Raw genomic sequence first — 20397 nt, 5'->3', positions numbered from 1 at the left:
CCACCATCCATCCCCCGGGATTCTCCCTAAAACCACCCTTCGTCGTAAATTTAGCTGTAAATGTAGCTGATATAACGTAGAATTAACCGTTCCCTTAGAAACAACGCTTGAAGCGACCGGCGATTTTAAATGTGTTGAACATCGTGTGCGAAATCATTTTTTTAAATAAAATGTATTTGTATTTGTATCAACTTAACGCGTTTTTTTATAGCTTTGATAGCTTTTCGACTAGCTATCGACAAAAATTAAAATGGGTTTTAAAAATGAAAAGTGCAGCTTTCGTACTCCATTTTTTGCATTTTACAGTAAACAGCAACAGACATTAAAAGTAGAAAACTTTGAAGAATCGTCTCTTGCTTAAAATTAGTCCTAGAGTCTTCTATATTGGACCATTTTAACTTAATTACCTAGTTTTTCTTTATATTTAATGTGAGTTATAAGACAATATTTGTGAAAAATAGGAAAAATGCTACAAAAATGGCGTGAGTAACTAGATTTAAAAAAAAAAACTATCTCGGATACTATGAATCCTAAAGACTTCTACCAAAAGTTATTTTTCTGTAAAGCAATGCCTATACCTATACCCCGTCGGAAAAAAGTTATCGGGCAAAAAATCTCTGGTGTTGCGTTTTTTTACTTCGTTTAAATATATTTTTGTTAAAAATTTTTTTTAACTTTAAAATGTGATATTTCGATAGGAAATTTAATTCTAAACAAATTTTCTGTAAATGCATATGTACGAATACTCCATAAAATTCAACCAAATCTACCCTAGTGCATAGGGACAAATCCACTTTTTTCTGAAAAACGCACCACTTTAAATGGTAGCACTCCACGGTTTTTTCATATTTGGGGGTCCATTGAACATATGAAACAATAAAACCCCTTTAACGTTGTAGTTTCTTTCTAAAGTCCATCATCAATAGCCTATAAACAGCTAATTATTTTAGTTTAAATAAATAAATTTTTAATTAATATTGTGGTTATTTTCCATTAAATATAGTAAATAAAGTAACAATTAAAAAAAGTTTTCATTGTTAGTACTTAACTAAAAAATAACATCGAATTCTCCACAGGAAGCATGCATGAAAATTTTCTTTGTACTTCCCTAGAGTATTATGTTGTTTGTCCATTTTGTTGGTCCCAATTTCTTATGAATGCAAGATATATCAAGATCACATGTTACTTCGATATTTAGATAAACTCGAGATTGGTATAGGATCAGTTGCATGTGTGGGATCAGTTGGAGAGACAAAACTTACAGCTTGTCCTGTTCTTCCAGACACCCTGGAAGAACTACGTCATGGTTGCAAGAAGATGAAAAATAGGAGAATTTTGATCATAAATTTGTTCATAATGCCTTGCTCAAAGTATGTATAGAAGCATTACAGCATTTTCAATACGTTAAAGAAAGCATATACAATAAAGTTTTTTTAATTTTTTCTGGTATTTAAGAGTTTTATGATTTAATTTAGCTAAAATTTATAGTTCCATTTTCATCAAGTTTGTTTCATTTTTCTGTTATTTAAGAGTTTTATAATTTAACTTAGCTAAAATTTATAGTTCTATTTTCTATCATTTTTATATATCACTACAAACTCGATTATTCAAAACATTAGATACCAGTGCAAGTTACTGACTAATTTCTGGTGTAATTAAAAGTTGTCAGAACAATCGTACACGTCAACTCATAAAAATTTAGTAAACAAAGAATCAGGAAAGTACAAAATATAAATTTTTAACCTATTACTCTTTCAGTTTTCATCTAGACTAGTTTTTAGCATATTAAAAAAGTCGTAAAGAGTGATAATATTCGAATACAATGAAAATAAAGAATATTTACTTACAGTGTTTGCAAAGAACCGGGGTCAGGAAGAAGACATCGTCAAAGTTGTGTTCAGGCCTACTGTCAACTTCTGCAAAAAAAAAAATATTGTTACAACAGTGAAGTGAGTCTCAAGAAACGTCTAAGAGGTATGTATAAAAACACGTAAACAAAAATACAAATTATTTTATTTAGTATTTCTTCCTCGAACCTCTATTCGTATGCTTAATGTGATGTTCGGCGCTCTCGTGTGATTCATTTTCTCTAGATGTCACCCTATCCTTTGAGATCTAATTTAAGCCGTTATTTTCTTCGCCACATTCCTTTGTCTTTCATTCCTCCAAATAAATTTGTGTTTATTTCCTTTGAAGGGTATGGAAGAAGAGCGTAATCATGTCCTTTAATTTTCCCACATTTATAGTAAGGGTGTTCAGTCTGTAGAGGAGCAATGGTCTGTCCTCATTCTTATCATGTTTGTCAAATGTGTCCTATCTAAGAATGAAAACTTCTTAAACCATATCGGTTTTCCGGGAATGAAGTTTGTATTTATTAGTACCACTCGGCTTTTATTTGAATTAGTGATTTTCAACAAATGTTACGTTCAGTTTCAATTTTAGTTTTAAGTATTGGGCAAATTTCTTGAGTTTATTTTAATTTCTGATATACCTCATCATTATCTTTATCTTTATCCCTATGCGGGATAGGCGTCCCTTACTACATTTCTCCTTGGGTCATACCAATATCAATCTCCTTTACCGATATGCCCTGCCTAAGCGTCTCCCCCAGGTCTTCTTTGGACTTCCTTATCGACGTTTGAACATGCCCGGACCATCTTTACTTATGCTCTCTCATTTTGGCATCAATTGGTGCCTATCCTAGACTGGGAGATCTACCTATAATTGCAAATTTGCCTACGTATTCATTTCCCACAATTCCCGTGTCGTGAAATCCAGCATATCAAATCCAACAGTTACTATTGTTAGAATTTGCCACAATAACTAGTTTTTTGTTTGTAGTGAGATATGATCATTTCTTGTGTTTATACCGATATAATGTCTGTTTTTATATGGTACTTTTAGAATCTCTATACAAATAGTAATGCTGGGTATGTACTTGTATACTCCATATTGTAATTTCTGATCATTTTTACGTTTTGATACATCAGTTTAAGCAAATTTGTAATTTATTTCTAGGTGCTCAATTGCTGTTATAAATATATTTTGATAAATATTCGATTTACTGATATTTAATTGGGTGGTGTGGATTAGATCACATAAGATATTCATGTATCTAATAATAATACCTTGTCTTCTTAACAAGGAATATCCGAGTCTCTGGAAGGAGTCAAAAGTGTGCCCAATATTCAAAACTGGTGAAAAGGGTCAGGTAGAAAACTACAGACCAATTTCCATTATTTGCAATCTATCGAAAGTCTTTGAAATAGTTTTGTATAATCGTATTTACTCACGCACTCGTAATCAGCTGTCTCAATATCAACATGGTTTTGTCTCCAACCGGTCCACTGTGACAAACCTATTAATGGTCACACAATATATCTCAGCGGCCCTAGATAATAGAAGTCAAGTTGACGTCATATATACTGACTTTACGAAGGCGTTCGACAGAATTCACCACGGCGTATTACTTTCTAAATTATGTCTCTTTGGTCTTTCTGAGGATGCCGTGACTTTCATGAGGTCTTACTTGTCAAATAGAACGCAGTTTGTTGCTTATAATGGTTACAAATCGGAAAAGTACCTAGCTTCTTCAGGGGTTCCACAAGGTTCTAATCTAGGTCCATTATTATTCTTGTTATTTATTAACGATCTGTGTGAATTAATTTCTGCACCATGTTTATGTTATGCCGATGATTTAAAAATTTATTCATTGATAAGTGACCTTAATGATTGTCATTTTTTGCAGAGTGAACTGAATCGTGTACATGAATGGTGTAATGCAAATCATTTGAATCTTAATGCCAATAAGTGCAAAGTAGTTAGTTATTCTAGGAAACAATCTAATTTATACCATCCTTATATTATCAATGGCAATGAACTTGAACGTTTAAATAAAATTAAAGACCTTGGAGTTACATTTGATTATAAACTCACCTTTGTTGAACATGTAAATTTAAAGGTTAAAGAAGCACTTAAATCTTATGGATTCATAATTAGAAATAGTCGAAATCTCACTAATATTAAGGCAATTAAATTACTTTATTACACTTTTGTACGCTGTAAACTGGAATATGCCTCTGTCATTTGGTCACCTTTTTATGATGTACATATCCAACTTATAGAGCAGGTGCAGCGTAAATTTTTAAAATTTTTGTCTTTCAAAATTAACGGCATATATCCCAAGAGGGGCATCAGCAATAGTGAGTTGTGTAGCGGTTTGGACGTAGTATCATTAGAATCTAGACGAATTAATGCCTCCCTAATATTCCTGTACAAGCTACTACATAATCTCATTGACTGCCCTGATATTCTTCGACAAATAAATTTTAACGTTCCATCTTATCCAGTGAGAAATTCAATTACGTTCAGAAATACACAAGCTAGAACTAATCTTATGTTAAATTCTCCTCTATTTCTCATGTGCAACTATTATAATTCCTTAAGTGCTTACTGCGATATATTTCACTGCAGTTTAAAGCAGCTTACTAGGATGGCTGAGATCTACCTAGGTGATTGAGTAGTTTCTTTATGTTAACGTAAAATACTCGAAAAATGTGTTATTTAGTTAGTACTTATGAATTATTAATATATCATTTAATTGTAGTATTGTATTTTGTCCTATAAATGGATTCTGTTGGACAATAAACGCTATTATTATTATTATTATTATTATTATGTAAAATATGAAGCAAGGTATTACATAATTATATGTGAGTGTATCATACTTTCATATAGTTCTAGATAATCCAGTGCCTCTACTAGGTATGGTCGATCTTTTTGTCTCCAATATTTCAAGTCGTACTTGATTTTAGTAGATGATTTTGACAAATGTAGATTTTTGACATGAATTTTGTTGCCAGTCATTTCCTTCCAAATTTTAATACTGTCTCCGTTGTTTCTGCTAACAAGGCTATGTAGTGGGTGTTAATTTCATGCATTCTAAAATTAGTAATTATGCTTGATGCTGAAGTTTGTCGAGTTTCTGCAGAATTAGCTTGTTTGGTGATTTTACGAAATCTATCAACTTTTTGTGTCCAAAATTGAACATAGGCCTTCCTGTTTCCATTCCTGTTTCTTTTTTGATATGCTTATCCCTGTTGTGCTTGCTATCTTTTTAGGTCATTGCACCAACAATTTTTCCATTCAAACTTTCGTCTTTTATTCTTGCAATGTATCCTACCTAGTCCAATTTTAGTTTTGTGATGCTTTCTGTTATATCAGTTACTTTTGTTCTCATTCTGCCTCTCAGAGTAACTCCTCCCATTTTCCTCTCCATTGTTTGTTTTGTTAGTGTCCAGGTATGAATTCTAAATGGGATCACTGGCAATATACACATTGATCGAACAGTCTTGTTATAATGCTATTACTTGTTGTAGGTCTGTATTTCATTTTATCAAGGGCTGCCCACCCTAATCTAACTCTCCTGTTTATTTCGATATCTTTCTTTTCTATTCTCATTGAAATTTTTTTGTTCTAAATAAATGTATTCAGTCATTGTCCAATTCTTGTTGTTTATTATGTCACCTGATCTTATCACTTTTATTATTCCATATCCATCGTTAGACCTATCTCTTTAAATTTTTCTTCTAGCTAAATTATTATCATTGTTTTCTGATCTTCACTTTCCGCAAGTATGATTATATCATCTGCATATTTCAGATTCTTCATCTTTACACCATTTATATTTATTCCCTAATACACCAGTTTAACTTTGAAAAATTTGTTTCATCGTTAAGTTAAACAATTGTGATGACAGTGCTTCCTTGTCACATATTTCTTATTATGAATGGTTTGGTTTTCTCGTGAATTTGTATTTGTAAAGTTGCTTTGTCATAGATATAGTTGATGAAAGTTTTATATCTGTCATATATGCGTGCATTAACTAACTCTTCCATGATTGTCCAGTGTTCAATGAAGTCAAACGCTTTTTCGTAGTCGACAAAAGGTCTATGTAGCAGTACGCTGTAGTCTCTCATCTTTTTGATAAGAATTTTGACTTTTCTGAATGTGGCCTGCTCTACTGGTTGCTAGAATTTGAGTTTATTTTTTAGTAGTAGTCTAGTAGTCTCCCTTTTATATAAGATTATTATTGTTGTTTTGCCATGTGTTCGGTATGGTTCTATCTGTTACAGATTTATTGAATATCATTTTTAATTGGGAGATTACTTCTTGTTTATCTTATCTGATTATTTATATGGGTCTCTCCATCCTCACCTGGCGCTTTACCTCGTTTCGTTCCTTCTTTGTTTTGACTTTGCTTGGTTTAATCACTTTTGGATCATAATTTCTTACAGTAATTTTCTATGACTGCTAGTAATTCCTCCTTATTTCTGTTCTTTACCTGTTTCTTCTATTCATTTCATATTTTTATTCTGTTCTATGGCCTATTCCAGTTTTTGTCGATATAAGCTTTGCATATATCTTCTAATAATTTATCTAGTTTTTATTTTACTTTTTTATATTTAGTTATTTTTGTTTTCCCTCTCTGTATAATGAACTTCTTTCTATAGTTACTTGCTTTTCTAGTAGGGTGATCTAGTCAGTTTTCCGCTATATCATTTGTCTGTATTGTTTACATTCTTTAGAAATGCTTGGAGTCGTTATTTACAATTATTTTATTTTTAGGAATATGCTACTATAGGTCACGGATATTGCCATTTAATATAGGTACTTTCAAAATACTATCTTCATCTGCTTGTCACTTCTGCCTCCCCTCGCCAGATTACTTTCTTTGCCCTTGGAAATTATATTTTTGCTGGTAATGAATGCTTTCCTTTTTCGTTTCTTGGTAGAAATTCGTCACTTTGTTATTCAAATTGTCTTCAATTCTTTTGATGCGTTCTCGAAGAAAATCCTCTTTTTCTTTCTATATACTGTTGTCCGTAATTCATCTTTATTCTGACTAGTGTTTTGACCCACCAAGTTGTTGTGAGCTCCATTGTCAGTTGTATCTAATATTCACACTCTTTGTTGACACACTTTCTGCTTTTGGCTTCTTTCCAAACTTTCTAGTATTTCTGCTAATGTTTTGATTACATTTTTGATCTCTGTTCATATATGGTTTCCCTTATGCTGTCTTCTTTCTGTCTTTTAGCTTTATCTAGTTATAATTGATATTGTTTCTTCTAATTGGTTTTCTTGGTTTTCAGGTTTTAAATTTTAGCTTGACTTTTACTAGATAATGGTCTCAGCTCCTCTGTTGCTTCATATGTATCTTCATACTTACTCTGATAACCTATTAGGCGAGGAAACTAAACCTATCAACTTTCTGCAGCAAGATGAATCGCTGTTCAACTTTTTCAAGTGAATCCTCCCCGCCTCTCGACGCGTTAGTGTTCTGAGCTGTTGGACGTGAATCCCTGTCCTGGCATTTGGTTTTCACCTCTGGCTGCGTTAAGTAGTTGAGTTACTGTGACCAAATGCCCATCTTGGTAGTTAGTATTCGCCTCTGGTTGCGTTGAGTAACTGAGTTACCGTTGCTAACTACCCATCTTCCTGTCTTTTGTTTTCTTTTCCTTTTTGTTCTCCTGAAGAAGCTACATACAATTGTAGCGAAACGTCGAGATGAACCCACTTTTGGGTCACTCACAAATGACACGGTCCAAACCCGGAAGACGAATAAACTATAATTCCTCATTCCTGTCGATATTTTCTGAGTTGCAAATTTTTAATTTTCTATGTACTTTTGCATGTACTATGAAATGCATTTTCCTTAAATTCAGTTGTCATTTTAATACCTTGAATTTAGTTCACAACCTTTAGTGCTTTTTACTGTTTCATTTCGTAGCCTGTATGGCTGATTTGTACATTTACATTTTTTTACCTATCTTCACGTTAAAATTGGCTATAAAATGTTTGTTTGATTGACCAGCAGCCAATTCAAACATCAATCCCACCAAAAATGTTTGGGATTAGTTAGGATAGGTACATCTTTATTGAATTTTTAGATATACACATATATATAAAGGATGAGTGTCTTAAGAACTTCTTTTAATCAGTTTTTACTTTATGCGGAATTTAAAATAATGTTCGACGTCATAAGTATAATATTATGGCTGAAGTCAACTAGCTGATAACTAGCTAACATCTAAAGATGGGAAACTATCGATAATCCTAATGCAATGTAATGTAAATTATAGGTTTCTATCGATAATTTCCCACCTCGACTAAATTCATATTTTTTTATTTCACAATGTATTTTTTGCATTATTTTGTGGGTTCTTAAAGCACTCATCATTATATATATATATATATATATATATATATATATATATATATATATATATATATATATGCTCTATTCTACTACGTTTACTTTCTGCTTTTGACATAACATCAAATCGGAAATTCTTGGTCACTTTCTATATCAGAATGGTTTGTGTCAAAAACTTTGTACCAGCATGTACGAGTCTAGTTGAAGGGTACCATATGTTTTTTAAGTCACTTGGTAGTTTCAAAAAGTGTTTGCCACCTGCTATCTATATGCTATACCTTGCAGTCATGCAAGATATGATTGACTGTTTCACGTTTTCTCCTAGAGTTTTGGTTTTACCACCATGTTCCAATCACAAATCCATTATAACATGTCTGATTTTAAACAGCTTAGTTTTATCTGCAGCTTGTTTTGTCTATTCATTTTAGACAAATCACCCCTGTGATTTCTTTATAGGAGGTAATATCTAAGATTCCCCCTATATTGAGAAAATCGTTGTGTAAAGTAAAATACTATTTACACTTAATGGAAAGACCTTTGAATACTAACAATGGTATTTTTATTTAGACATCAAACTTTTTACCTACCTGATATTCTTAAGCGCTGTATAAGACTGGAAAATCCTAAAACAATATATGACAGTTCAATAAAGATCAAACTCACAGTATTTTTTTTTTTTTTTTTTTCATCAAAATAAGGTTTGATTTAAAATTCAGCGAAATAATATTTAAAGGCGTAGTACTAGGATGACAATAAATTTAATAGAAAAATCATAAGATCCTGAGGATTTTTAAATGTTGTGGAGATTTGAAGTAATATATACTGTCCAAAAACTTTTTAAAGTAGCTAGATCTTTCAAAATGGAAATGTTTTAATCCAAATATCATTTTTATGTGATAAATTTCCAAAATTTGATAGTTATTTCCTAACATAATTCACAAATTGGTCAAATAGACTAGTACCTCCTGATAAAATAGGCAAAATGCTCTCCCTCTCATAATTATTTTTCTATGTGATTCAAAAATAAGAGAGCGCAATTTTAAGTTTTTTATGCTGTTTTATATACTTCAAAATAGATCAAATCAAAGGTTTTATAGGTTATATATAATTTGAAGTAACTGAGTCCTTTAAGACATTCAAAAATGGGCCGAAACTGCTTTAAACCCCAAAAAAACATGTTTTTTTAAGCCATGTTAATCATATTATTTGACATAAATACAACCTGATTCAATATGACTCCATCGTATTCAAAAATATATGAAAAATTATATTATTTCCAGGCCTCAAAGAAGCAAATATAACCATCATGTATGCATAAAACCAGGTTTTCAAGTGTTTTTGGGTATTTTACTGACACAAATACAAATTTTACAAATAACCACACAAAAACTCACACAAACCAGCACAAAATACCCTTAAAAAGAAGGGTTTTTGGGGGCTTTAAAGGTATTTCTGAATATCTTAAAGCTCCAAATTATATATAACCTATAAACAAACCTTGATTAGATCTATTTTGAAGTCTATAAAATGGGGAAAATCCTCAAAAACCCCTAAAAAACAATTTTTCGGGCTTTTGAAGGTGACATGGAAAAATCTGCAAAAAATCACATATATTTTATGATAAAACACACAAAATAAAAAATAGACCTGCAGCTGCAATCTCCAAAAAAAGATTTTTTGAGATAAAATGCATCTTCGGCTTATGTACACTCCATCTACCAGTCTACAAAAAATAAACAAGTTCCTCAATTATGCATGTGAAGTTTTTGAAATTTTTAAATTGATTTCAACACTGAAAAAAAAACGAAAAAATGACCTATATTTCCTTGGGAGCATTAGAGGTCCAGTGTTAATCTCTATGCTCTTAAAGTTTAGTCTACAATTTTATCTACCCCTTTAGTTATCATTTGTGTAATATTTATTTTTTGAGTAATTACTCAGAGCCACATCCATGTAAGGGAAGTATTTTAGATGGTTTTGAAGATTAACAGTTGATACAAGGTATCTAAAACTAAATTGTTTTCCAATAGTCTGACTCCACTAGTCTTTGTATTCCCTTTCACTATTTCCTACTAAAATTATATGATCTATATGATTAAACATCAAGGTCTGTCTTCTTGGAATTTTACCAACCTTGAATTATGTATTTTGATCCAACCTTAATTAAAATAAATAAGGACTATGCACTGAGCCCTGTTCTAATCACTTATTATTAATGTAATTATTTTAGTTAATAATTTTTTCTTCAGTTGTTCTGAGTTCCACAATGTATAAAGATGTCCTTATAGTTACATAGAAATAATTTAGTATTAATGAAGTGTAATAACTTTATATGACAGAGCTTTTTTAAACGCATTTTACCTATTTTATCTCCATGAGAATATTATGAATACCCAACTGCAATTCACAAGTGATAAAATTTGTTTGTTTTTCAGTCATATTTACAAATTTAAATACCATAAAAAAACAATTCTGGGGAAATGATCTTACTGGATTTGATTATGATGTCATATCTGTAAATAACTATACAAACCCTATTTTGTGATTCAAATAATGTATTAAACATCTTATAGTTTCTTGTTTTTAAAATGTATTACCAGATTTTGAATTTGAAACTTCTACTCCACATGCTGAAGGGTGATGAATTGTTTTTCCTACTTCTGAACCTAGTAGCTTGACAAGTTCCACTAAAACAAAATGACACCTTAGTTATTTGGAACTCATATTAGAAATCAAATCTGAATGACAGATTTGATTGGTTTGATTTGATCTTCTGTCTTTCCAAAATATTGAAAGTAATCTTAAACTACTTGTAGTGAGAACTTCAGTGCAAAAGATATTTTTTATGTTAATGATTCATTGGAATTTTTAAATAATGGTAATATTTTAACTATATATTTTAGAGCTTATACCATTTTTTTGGCTTAATTACTGGGAGGTTTGTTAGAAAGACATTGAGCTTTAATGAACTAATGACTCATTTGAATTTTGATTTTTATTGTAAATTGAACTAGCAAAATGAAACATAAATGCCAATACCTGGTACATATCCAATTCCATTAGTTCTTCTACTATAGGCAAATAACCATCCAGGTCTTCTAGATTGGTTAGGTTCAAATGGGCTTTGAATAGAAACTTCAAATACATCTCCTCTTTGGAACTCCAATTCGTCTTCATTAGCAGATGCAAAAGATTTTATTGCTTGGTATAATTCATAGTCCCCCATTTCAATAAAAAATTACCCTATTGCATCCTTCTATATAACTAGGAAAACTCAAGGAACCGCAAATTTTCTTAGCCCTAGAATACTATGAAAAGAGAAATTAAGTATTGATCTCAATAATACTGTATCTTGAATTGTATTAACTAGTGCATTAAGCAATCTTATCATTTATTCATACAAATTTGACTGGAAGATCTAAAAAATATTGTAGACTATTTAAGAGACAATTAGGTATATTTTAGGATAGTAAATTATGTTGCAACTTATATAGACCTTAGTAGAAAAGTGAATTACAAAGAACTGTGAACATTTTGTTACATTTGCCCTAAATATGACATGTATACAATTATCTAATGTAAACCATAAGCAAAATTTTTTCATAACCTGTTAAGGTTTTATATTTCTCATACCTCAAATAATAAATGATGTTTGATAACAAATATTAGTTTTTTTGAAATATGTGTCAGTAGTAGATATGTTCGTCTTAAATCAGTAGTATTCTAGGGTTAAGAAGCTTTTAGTGATCTTCGTGTAACTGCACTTCAACTAACAGCATATTTCTAATTCCAATCTTTTAAAAATAATCATCCCTTAAGCAAAAATAACAACTTTCAATGCAAGGTTCATTTTTTTTCTGGTAGTGATGACATCAGGATTGTTTGTTATACTGACTGTGATGTATGAAAGTATCATTATGTACAATATCTCTAAAAGAAAATGTAGTGAAATATCAGCTTTTTACTTCATTTTTTGCTTTCCTATTAAAGATTAACACAAACAAAACATCACAAAAAATGGCGTCAATGTCAAAATTTATCAAAAAATTATTTAATGTCAAACCATTACCAACATTGTATATAAACTGAAATATTATATTTTGACTCAAAAGTAAAAAAGTAAAGGTCAAAAACAACTTTTTTGTAATCTCAAATATACTCAAATATTGTTTAAATAATTTATTAATGTGAATTAAATAATTGTAAAATTTTAAACTCCAAATACGAATGTCAGTTGGTCACTATGCATCGGTGATATTTAAGACGGTAAAAGAATCGGTTTTAGAATTTAAAAAATTCTAATTCCAAAAACAAATTTTTATTGGGATTACATTCTTTTTTAACGGTCAATTAAGCTATGCTATGATGACATGCTTTCAGAAGTATAGTTACTAAATAGGTACATGTTTTAAACTCATTGTTAAATAATTGAAATCGTCCTTTTACGATACTTTCATACTTTGAGTATAATTTTTTCAAATCGATTTTTAGATTTCGAATAACTGTCATCGGTTAAAATGGAAGATGTTTTGATTTAGATTACTAACATATGATTTTTGGAAGTGTACAAGGTAATTATATTTATTAATTTATTGTTAATTTAATTATATTTACAACCAAAAGAATACATTAAAGGAACAAGATATATGAGGAGAAATTAATTAAAATAACATTTTTGAGCGACATAACGATCTTTATCAATAAACAAAAAGCGCAAATAAACATATTAGGTACAAAACTGAAAGTATTTCAGAGGAAGTGGAGTATATCCTTACAATCATTAAAATCTAAAATATTTTCATAACATATTAGACCAAAGAGGACATAATTGAAATATGTATATCTACATATGTAAGAGTTCTAATTCAAACAAAAGTATTATTATCTAAAATAAATAGGTACACTAAGAACTATTACACTACATTAACTACTACACTCTATAAGTTTAATCTGGCACAAATATTATTATAGGATTTCTTTCATGAAGATGGATCAGAGGAATAACTGAAAAATTACGACTGGCAGAAAGATAAATAAGTGCACATTTAAAATATAGGGTCATCTCTTATGATACACACAGTGAAAAAAAAGATAAGTTAAAGCAGCACATAAATTGAATAGGGGAGACATACTGGTGCTCATTAGTGTAGTTATTTTATCCTACTTACAAGACTTAAATTGATTTTGATTATTATAAATATGACATTTATTTTAGGTAATGCTGAGATAAAGAAGATACAAACTTTAAAGCCACATGGCTTGCTTCTGGTATAATCAAAGAGAAACAACAATAAACATTTTTTCTACCAAAGAAGTAAACAATGTTACTTTTTACAATATAACAGTCACTGTGGGGGACTTTCATTGGACAGTTGAACATCGTTATAGTGAATTTTATGATCTGCATAATCAACTAGTAATAGATCATGGGGTGTCAAAAGAGATTTTACCATGTAAGAAAGTTATTAGAAATAAATGCCCCACTTTTATCGAGGCTAGAAGAAAAGGACTAGAGGAATACTTACAGAAAATTCTTATATTTTTAAAAAGGACCATGCCTAAAATATTTGTAGACTTTTTAGAATTTAATTTATATGATATATTCTTTTTACTGCAAGATTTGTCAACTAAATTGTTTAAAAATTCTGACACAATACTCACAAAGCCAAGTGTAATGACTACACTTGAGGTAAGTATTATATAAATATTACATAATAATTTGAATGTATAACCTAGGAATATCATTTGACACATTTTCTATTAAAATACAATTTTATGTTTTGGGAGAACCATGTATATGTACCATTTTAGTAGTATTATTTCATTAGAAGAACAAGATTTTTTATTTTTTCACTTCTTCAATTGTTTTGTTGTTACAAATATTGGACATTTATAAGGTTGCATATTAATTTAATTCCTTTTAGCCTCATGCTTTAGGTCAATTCTTAAAGAAACCATTATTGGATCAGACTGAAACAAGATTTGATATAAGTCCTGTTGTGGATACATTTTCTCAGCTACAGAATATTAAAATTTGTGGAGATTCTAAACCTTTTAAACAGAGTAATATTGTGTTGAATAAATTAGTGTTTGATCTTTCATCATTCAAGGTTAGTATTTAGATTCTTTAATTTTTGTAAAGTGAAAATAGGTGGGATGTGTGCCCAGGATTTCAGGATGAACCTGTTTTAAACTGTTAAACACATATTTGGTTAAATGAACCAAAGAAAAGACTGATATATTATTACTGTACATCTGAAACAAGCTTACTATTGTATGGAGGTACAATAGGAAAGAAGCTAATAAAAAAAAAACCTTGCGGAGTGTTAACAGAAGTGAATACTTTTTATAGCGTGTTAATACTATAAATGTGTGTTAATAAATTTTGTGTCTGCTTAATACTGAATTTTGAATATTTTTTTATAACACCCCACATTTAATTTCTTTCAAATTTAAAAATCTTAATTTTTTCTTTGTTTAATGATATTAGTAGTTATAAAATTTGTTAAGTAAATATAATACAAAATTAATTTTTTTTATTTTATTTTATCTTATTTTACCTTATTTTATTTTATTTATTTTATTTTCTTTTAATTTTTTTTATCATCATTTTATAATTTATTAAGATGAAGTTAAATGTGTCGATAACAATTAAAGTAAACTGTATACCCAATCTTAATCAAGGCATTCAGAGCGATGCTGGGAATATTTATATTCTACTATGCATTAACAATTTACCCATATAAATTATGAAGACAGTTGCTTTTCAATTCAATTTGAGTTTCTTACCACTCCCTAAAACATGTTTCTGGGTCTACCCGTCATCAGAGAGAGTTTGTAAGAAGACTCCAACTAAATCAAAACTAAAAAATTATAGGAAAAATAATTACCAGAGTATGCTACTTTACACGGTTCCATGCTGCTCCGATCGTGTAGGATGCATCCTTTATATCAATTTTTGCATGATTTCTTGTCAGACTTTCTTCTTCCTCCTCTTCTTTTTCCAAAAGTAACTTACGTAACAATTCTTTTCTATAAAACCCTTTGAAAGTTTCAATAACGCCTTGATCCATGGGCTGTAATAATGAAGTCACATTAGGTGGAAGAAACATGACTTTTATAAAATCGACTTTTTCATTTAAGATGTCACATGATGGATGAGTTGAGGCGTTATCAAAAAGCAATAATGTTTTCTCTCTTTTAACATTTTTTAATTGATGGGCTTTAGCAGACGGTATAAAAGTTCCTATAAACCATTCCATGAAAATTGTACTATTCATCCAAGCACTCTTTTGCAAAGTATAAACGATAGACATCGCATTCATATTAACGTGTTTAAAACAATGTGGTTTCTTGCTTTTACCAATGACAAGCATGGGCAATCGGTGGCTGCCAGTAGCATTAGCACAAGCTAAGGCAGTGATATGATCATTGCTTATTTTAGGTCCAGGTGTGTAATTCACGCCGTGACGCAAGAGTTTTTCGTGGCAAAGCTTTCCAATTGAGCCCACTTTAGTCTGCATTGTAAACATTTCCGAGTGCGTAATTTTCTTCCTTCAGTAATTCAATTAGTCTTATTTTGAATGACTCTGCGTTTTGACCAGCCTGTGCTTGCTTGAAAATTAGACGAACCTCACGAAATTCTCCAGGATTCTCCCTGGGATCTTTTTTAAGTAAACCACTTATATACAGCATCATTTGAATCCTTGTTTGAGGCAAGTTTCATAGTTTTACGACTTGTGAATCCATCAGAGGAATCAAGCTAGGACATAAAATTACTTAAGCTCGTCTTTTGTTTTTTTATATCTGTAATGGTAGATTTACCAACTTTGTACTTATTGGATAACTTGGTTGCAGATTCACCTACCTTAAACAGTTTATTAATATCGTATTTATCTTTCAAAGAAAGGACAACATGCTTACGATTAGGTATTTTCTATCAAGAAGTGTTTGTTTTTGACGCGACAAAATTTCGTTTATTGCCTATCGGCTACTCAGAAGTGACTAATACATATATATGAATATTTACAACCGGCAATAATTTCAAAAGAATATATATATATATATATATATATATATATATATATATATATATATATATATATATATATATATATATATATATATATATATAGTCAATGAGCATAGTTATATGTGTATATGTATGTGTGTTATGTATATTACTATATACCGTAATGTTGCTCCAAGCGTCTTGTTAAATAGCGTCACAGTAAATATCATTTCGGGCCTATGCAAAAACATACAGGCATATCGAGCGATAAAAAGTATTCACTTCAAAAAACAGTAAATTCACAGTCTTTTTCAAGTTTGTCTCATATTGGCTTAAGTTACTACTCTAACTTACTATTCCAAAATTATAAGATTGTTGCTAGTATTTTGTAATTGCTTAAAGAAATCTTAATTTTAGGTTGTAATAATCCTAACCCTAGATGATGTTTGCTTTGAAAGTATTACTTCATTGGGAAATGTGAGGGAAACTGTAAAGAAGCTTCAAGTTAACAATACAAAAATAACTTCAATTTCTCAGGTTTTACAGTGCGACATCATTCATAAGGATAATATTGAAGGAAGTCAGGTAATAACCTAAGCTCCGATTTTTCTGTATTCTTTTAAATATCTCTAAATTTTTTCCCATATACAACTTGAAACAAGTTCCTAATTGTAAATACAAATTATTATTTTTTAGAAATGGAGTGCTTTGGAAGAACTCAATTTGAATAAAAACAATATAACAGAAATAGACTCCACCATCAGATTGGCCCAAAAGTTAGAGATATTAAATTTAAACGATAATAAAATCTCCACTATAAACAACCTTTCTCATTTACCAAATTTATCATGTTTAAGTTTATCCAATAACCTAATAACATTATGCACAGATTTGCACACAAAAGTAGGCAACCTTAGAGTGTTAAATCTGTCACAGAATAATATTTACACCTGTCAGGGATTTAGCAAACTTTATTCTTTGGAAACGCTTGATTTAAGTAGCAATAAGATAGTTAATATAGAAGATGTTCGGTTTCTCGGAGATTTGCCGTGCTTAGAAAATTTGATATTAACTGGAAACAATGTTGCTACAACTATTGATTATAGGGCTAAGGTTTTAGAATATTTCGGAGATCGTGCAAAGCATATATGTTTGGACAATGAGAAGCCGATTCAGGCTGAGCTAGACAAGGTTTCTATATTAAGAGCTCTAAGAATTGTTAAGGAGGGAAAGACTCCAGATTTAAAAACAAATTTTACTTTTGAATTATATTAAGGATATATATTTAAATTTGTTGATGAATTATCCAATGTATATTGGTGATATATATTATATATTCCTTCAATTGATGTATATTCAGAAGTTTACACAAATACTTTTTATTGTTAAAGCACTTTCAGGCCTATGTACAAGTACCTAACCTACACTGTGAATATAGATAGGTCTGCAAAAAGCGATTTATTTTTATATATAAATATATGTAGATTATTCTGTTGGATGTATCAATTAGTACCTGACAGTATAAAACTATAGTGCTGCAAATTTTGTGTATAGTGAGACATTACAATCTCTACACAAAAATTGTAAGGTATGTCTTGTTCCAAAGGAATGTATCTCATCATCTCCAATTTTAGTTTATATTTTGCTGTCAGTAGTCTAACTATACTCCATTGTGTCCTTCAATCTTTTACTCATGTTTTTTACTCATTTTACTCGTAATATTAATATAAAATTTTCACAATAAAATCATTATGAATCCTACAAGTAATAGCATGAAATATCCATTGTTTTAATGTCATTATTTTAAATAATTAATTCTTTGCATATTTTTCGAGTAACATTGTTTAATGAATATTGAATATACCTAATATAAAATAGATGGGACGTATGAATTTATCAGATTATATTTGCATTAATTTTTTTGTTATGTTTCTCGTTTATATAATTTATTTTTATATATTTTATATTTTGTTAATTGTTATGTTTGAAGTTTATATGTGTAAATTGTAAATCGCTGTAATATTACAGCTCACTCATTGTAGCGTGGCCGTTGTGAGAAATCGTATCTGCGCCAAGGCGCAACTTGGGATATCACCGGCTACAATTGGTGATGTGTAGGTGGTAAGTAATTTATTTTTTGAAAATACGAATCATATTTTGTCAAACATATCTCCCTTTGTTTCTATATACAGCTTTAACTTCTGTATCATTCTTTATTTTATGAAGTGTTCTGGCAAATTTCTCTTTTTTATATTGGACACCAGTGCAGTAACTTCTTTGTTGTCTCTACTTAAATTTAGTCAAATACTTGTCTAGTCTACTCTAGTCTTTTCATCGAAATAAATTCTCATTTCTTTCATTGAAAGAATTTCTGTAACTATTACTTTGCATACCTATAACTATCTTATTATTCTTAGTATTATTGTCTTTGAGACTTATTTTGTAATTTTTGAATGTGATATCTGTGTTATCTCTTTAAATATTGTTGGAATTGATCTACTTATGCATTAAAATCACCTCCAATTATTACTTTTTTATCAATTAGTGTATAAAGAATTTATCCTAAAGCCTTTATTCCTTTGTCAAGAATTCACTTGTCGGTCAAGTAAAAAATTCCACATCCAATTGTTCTTGCAATATTGACAGCATTTTTATATTCCATTTATACACTAATTTTAATATTTTAAGTAATATTCAATATTCATTGTAAAGAGAACACTAAATTGTTTTTAACTGTTTTATAATAGTTATATCATTCATTAAAAACTACTAGTGTACTGTGTAGTTTTTAATCAATGGTTATATGTATTTGCATTGTATTTAAAAAATAATTTATCAGTTGTATGTAATATAATAAATTTCTACACAAGTGAAGGTACAGTTTTATTTCTCTACCAAGAAATCTGTTATAATAACCGTGAAAACTAATAACAAATCCACGTGGTTTAGAAAGTAGTGACCTTGACACATCACCTATCAAAATTTGAGCTCAATTGGACCATTGGATTACAATCTGACTTTAGTCTGTGATACATTTGTATGCATTTGTATTAGGTACCAACTGTGTTGGATAAAACACGATAAATCGCATCGCTCAATAGGTCCTATAAACCTAAATGGTACTAATTCAGGTAGGCATCTGATCACGAGAGAGATGGGACAGAGGAAACAACCCAGGGTGCAGGGTTATATCTGATACACAGGCGGGTCTAAAACTGAAGAAGGGTCGGGTGTAGGAATGGAATTAGTAATGGAAATCCAAATATTTCTTTTCCACTAAGAAAATATAACAATATAGATGATTGCTGGGAACAGATGAAAATGACAATCACTGCATCTCGAAAAAATCTTCTAAGACAATGAACATGGAAAAATGACTGGATGACACAAGACATCTTAGATTTAATGGACGTTCGGAGGCAGTACAAATCCATAAACAGAAAAATACATAGGTAAAGAAATCCGAAAAATATTTAAAGAAGCAAAAGGCCGATGGCTACAAGAATCCTGTTTAGAAATGAAGAAACTGGAGGAACGATACGACAGCTTCCATTTGCATAAAAAACTAAGAGATTAACGGACAAAATATATTACAAGATTCTGCTGGTAGAATTTTAAGTGATATAAAGAGAGCTCTACCGAATGAAAAAATGAAATTATTTAAAGGTGAAGAATCTACCAAGAAATAACATCTAACTGAGATACAGACACACCGATTCTAATCTCAGAAGGCTATCGACCAAGTGAAACGAAGGAAGGCTTCTGATCCTTATGAAATACCTGCAGAATTGTTACAACTATTAAATGAGAGTGTTGCGATTACCATCTTCTTTAACAATATATACAGTAGCGACAAATTACCCGAAATTGGTTAGAATCAATATTTATAACTATTCTCAAAAAAAGGAATGCCAGACAGTGTAGCGACTATCGTCAGTTTATTGAGTCACACGCTCAAAATTTTTATCAAAATATTGCATTGTCGCATATATAACCTCTGTGAGAGGATAACTGGTGATGAGCAGTTTGGTTTCCGAAATAATATGGGTACTCAGAAAGCTCTTTTTGCATTGAGTTTAGGAAAAATATTTAGGTATGTTTTATAGATTTCGAGAAAGCCTTTAATAGGGTACCACATATATTACTATTTCAACTCAGTTAGTCTGGACAA

General features: G+C 30.3%; 2 protein-coding genes across 2 annotated transcripts in view; one reads left to right on the top strand and one right to left on the bottom strand.

Annotated features, from left to right (window-relative positions):
* LOC140452093 (phosphatidylinositol 3-kinase regulatory subunit gamma-like) overlaps positions 1 to 12249 on the bottom strand; it is a 312721-nt gene extending 300472 nt beyond the window's left edge. Inside the window, exons 1-5 of the mRNA XM_072546156.1 lie at positions 11849 to 12249; positions 11255 to 11523; positions 10813 to 10902; positions 8803 to 8838; positions 1848 to 1916 (exon numbers count right to left, since the gene is read on the bottom strand). Of these exons, the coding sequence (XP_072402257.1) occupies positions 1848 to 1916; positions 8803 to 8838; positions 10813 to 10902; positions 11255 to 11441 (382 nt within the window). The 5' untranslated portion in view covers positions 11442 to 11523; positions 11849 to 12249. The remainder of the gene's footprint in view (positions 1 to 1847; positions 1917 to 8802; positions 8839 to 10812; positions 10903 to 11254; positions 11524 to 11848) is intronic.
* A 346-nt stretch (positions 12250 to 12595) lies between these two features.
* LOC140452115 (nischarin) lies at positions 12596 to 19082 on the top strand. Its single transcript, XM_072546188.1, has 6 exons — positions 12596 to 12614; positions 12707 to 12786; positions 13431 to 13904; positions 14140 to 14325; positions 16644 to 16811; positions 16923 to 19082. The coding sequence occupies exons 3-6, from the start codon at positions 13470 to 13472 to the stop codon at positions 17499 to 17501; spliced, it is 1368 nt and encodes a 455-aa protein (XP_072402289.1). The 5' UTR covers positions 12596 to 12614; positions 12707 to 12786; positions 13431 to 13469; the 3' UTR covers positions 17502 to 19082.
* Positions 19083 to 20397: the final 1315 nt, after the last annotated feature.

Source organism: Diabrotica undecimpunctata, chromosome 10 (genome assembly GCF_040954645.1).
Source record: "Diabrotica undecimpunctata isolate CICGRU chromosome 10, icDiaUnde3, whole genome shotgun sequence".
Classification (NCBI taxonomy): Eukaryota; Metazoa; Arthropoda; class Insecta; order Coleoptera; family Chrysomelidae; genus Diabrotica; species Diabrotica undecimpunctata.
The sequence above is the reverse complement of the archived record's forward strand: the minus strand, read 5'-3'. Positions and strand labels throughout refer to the sequence as shown.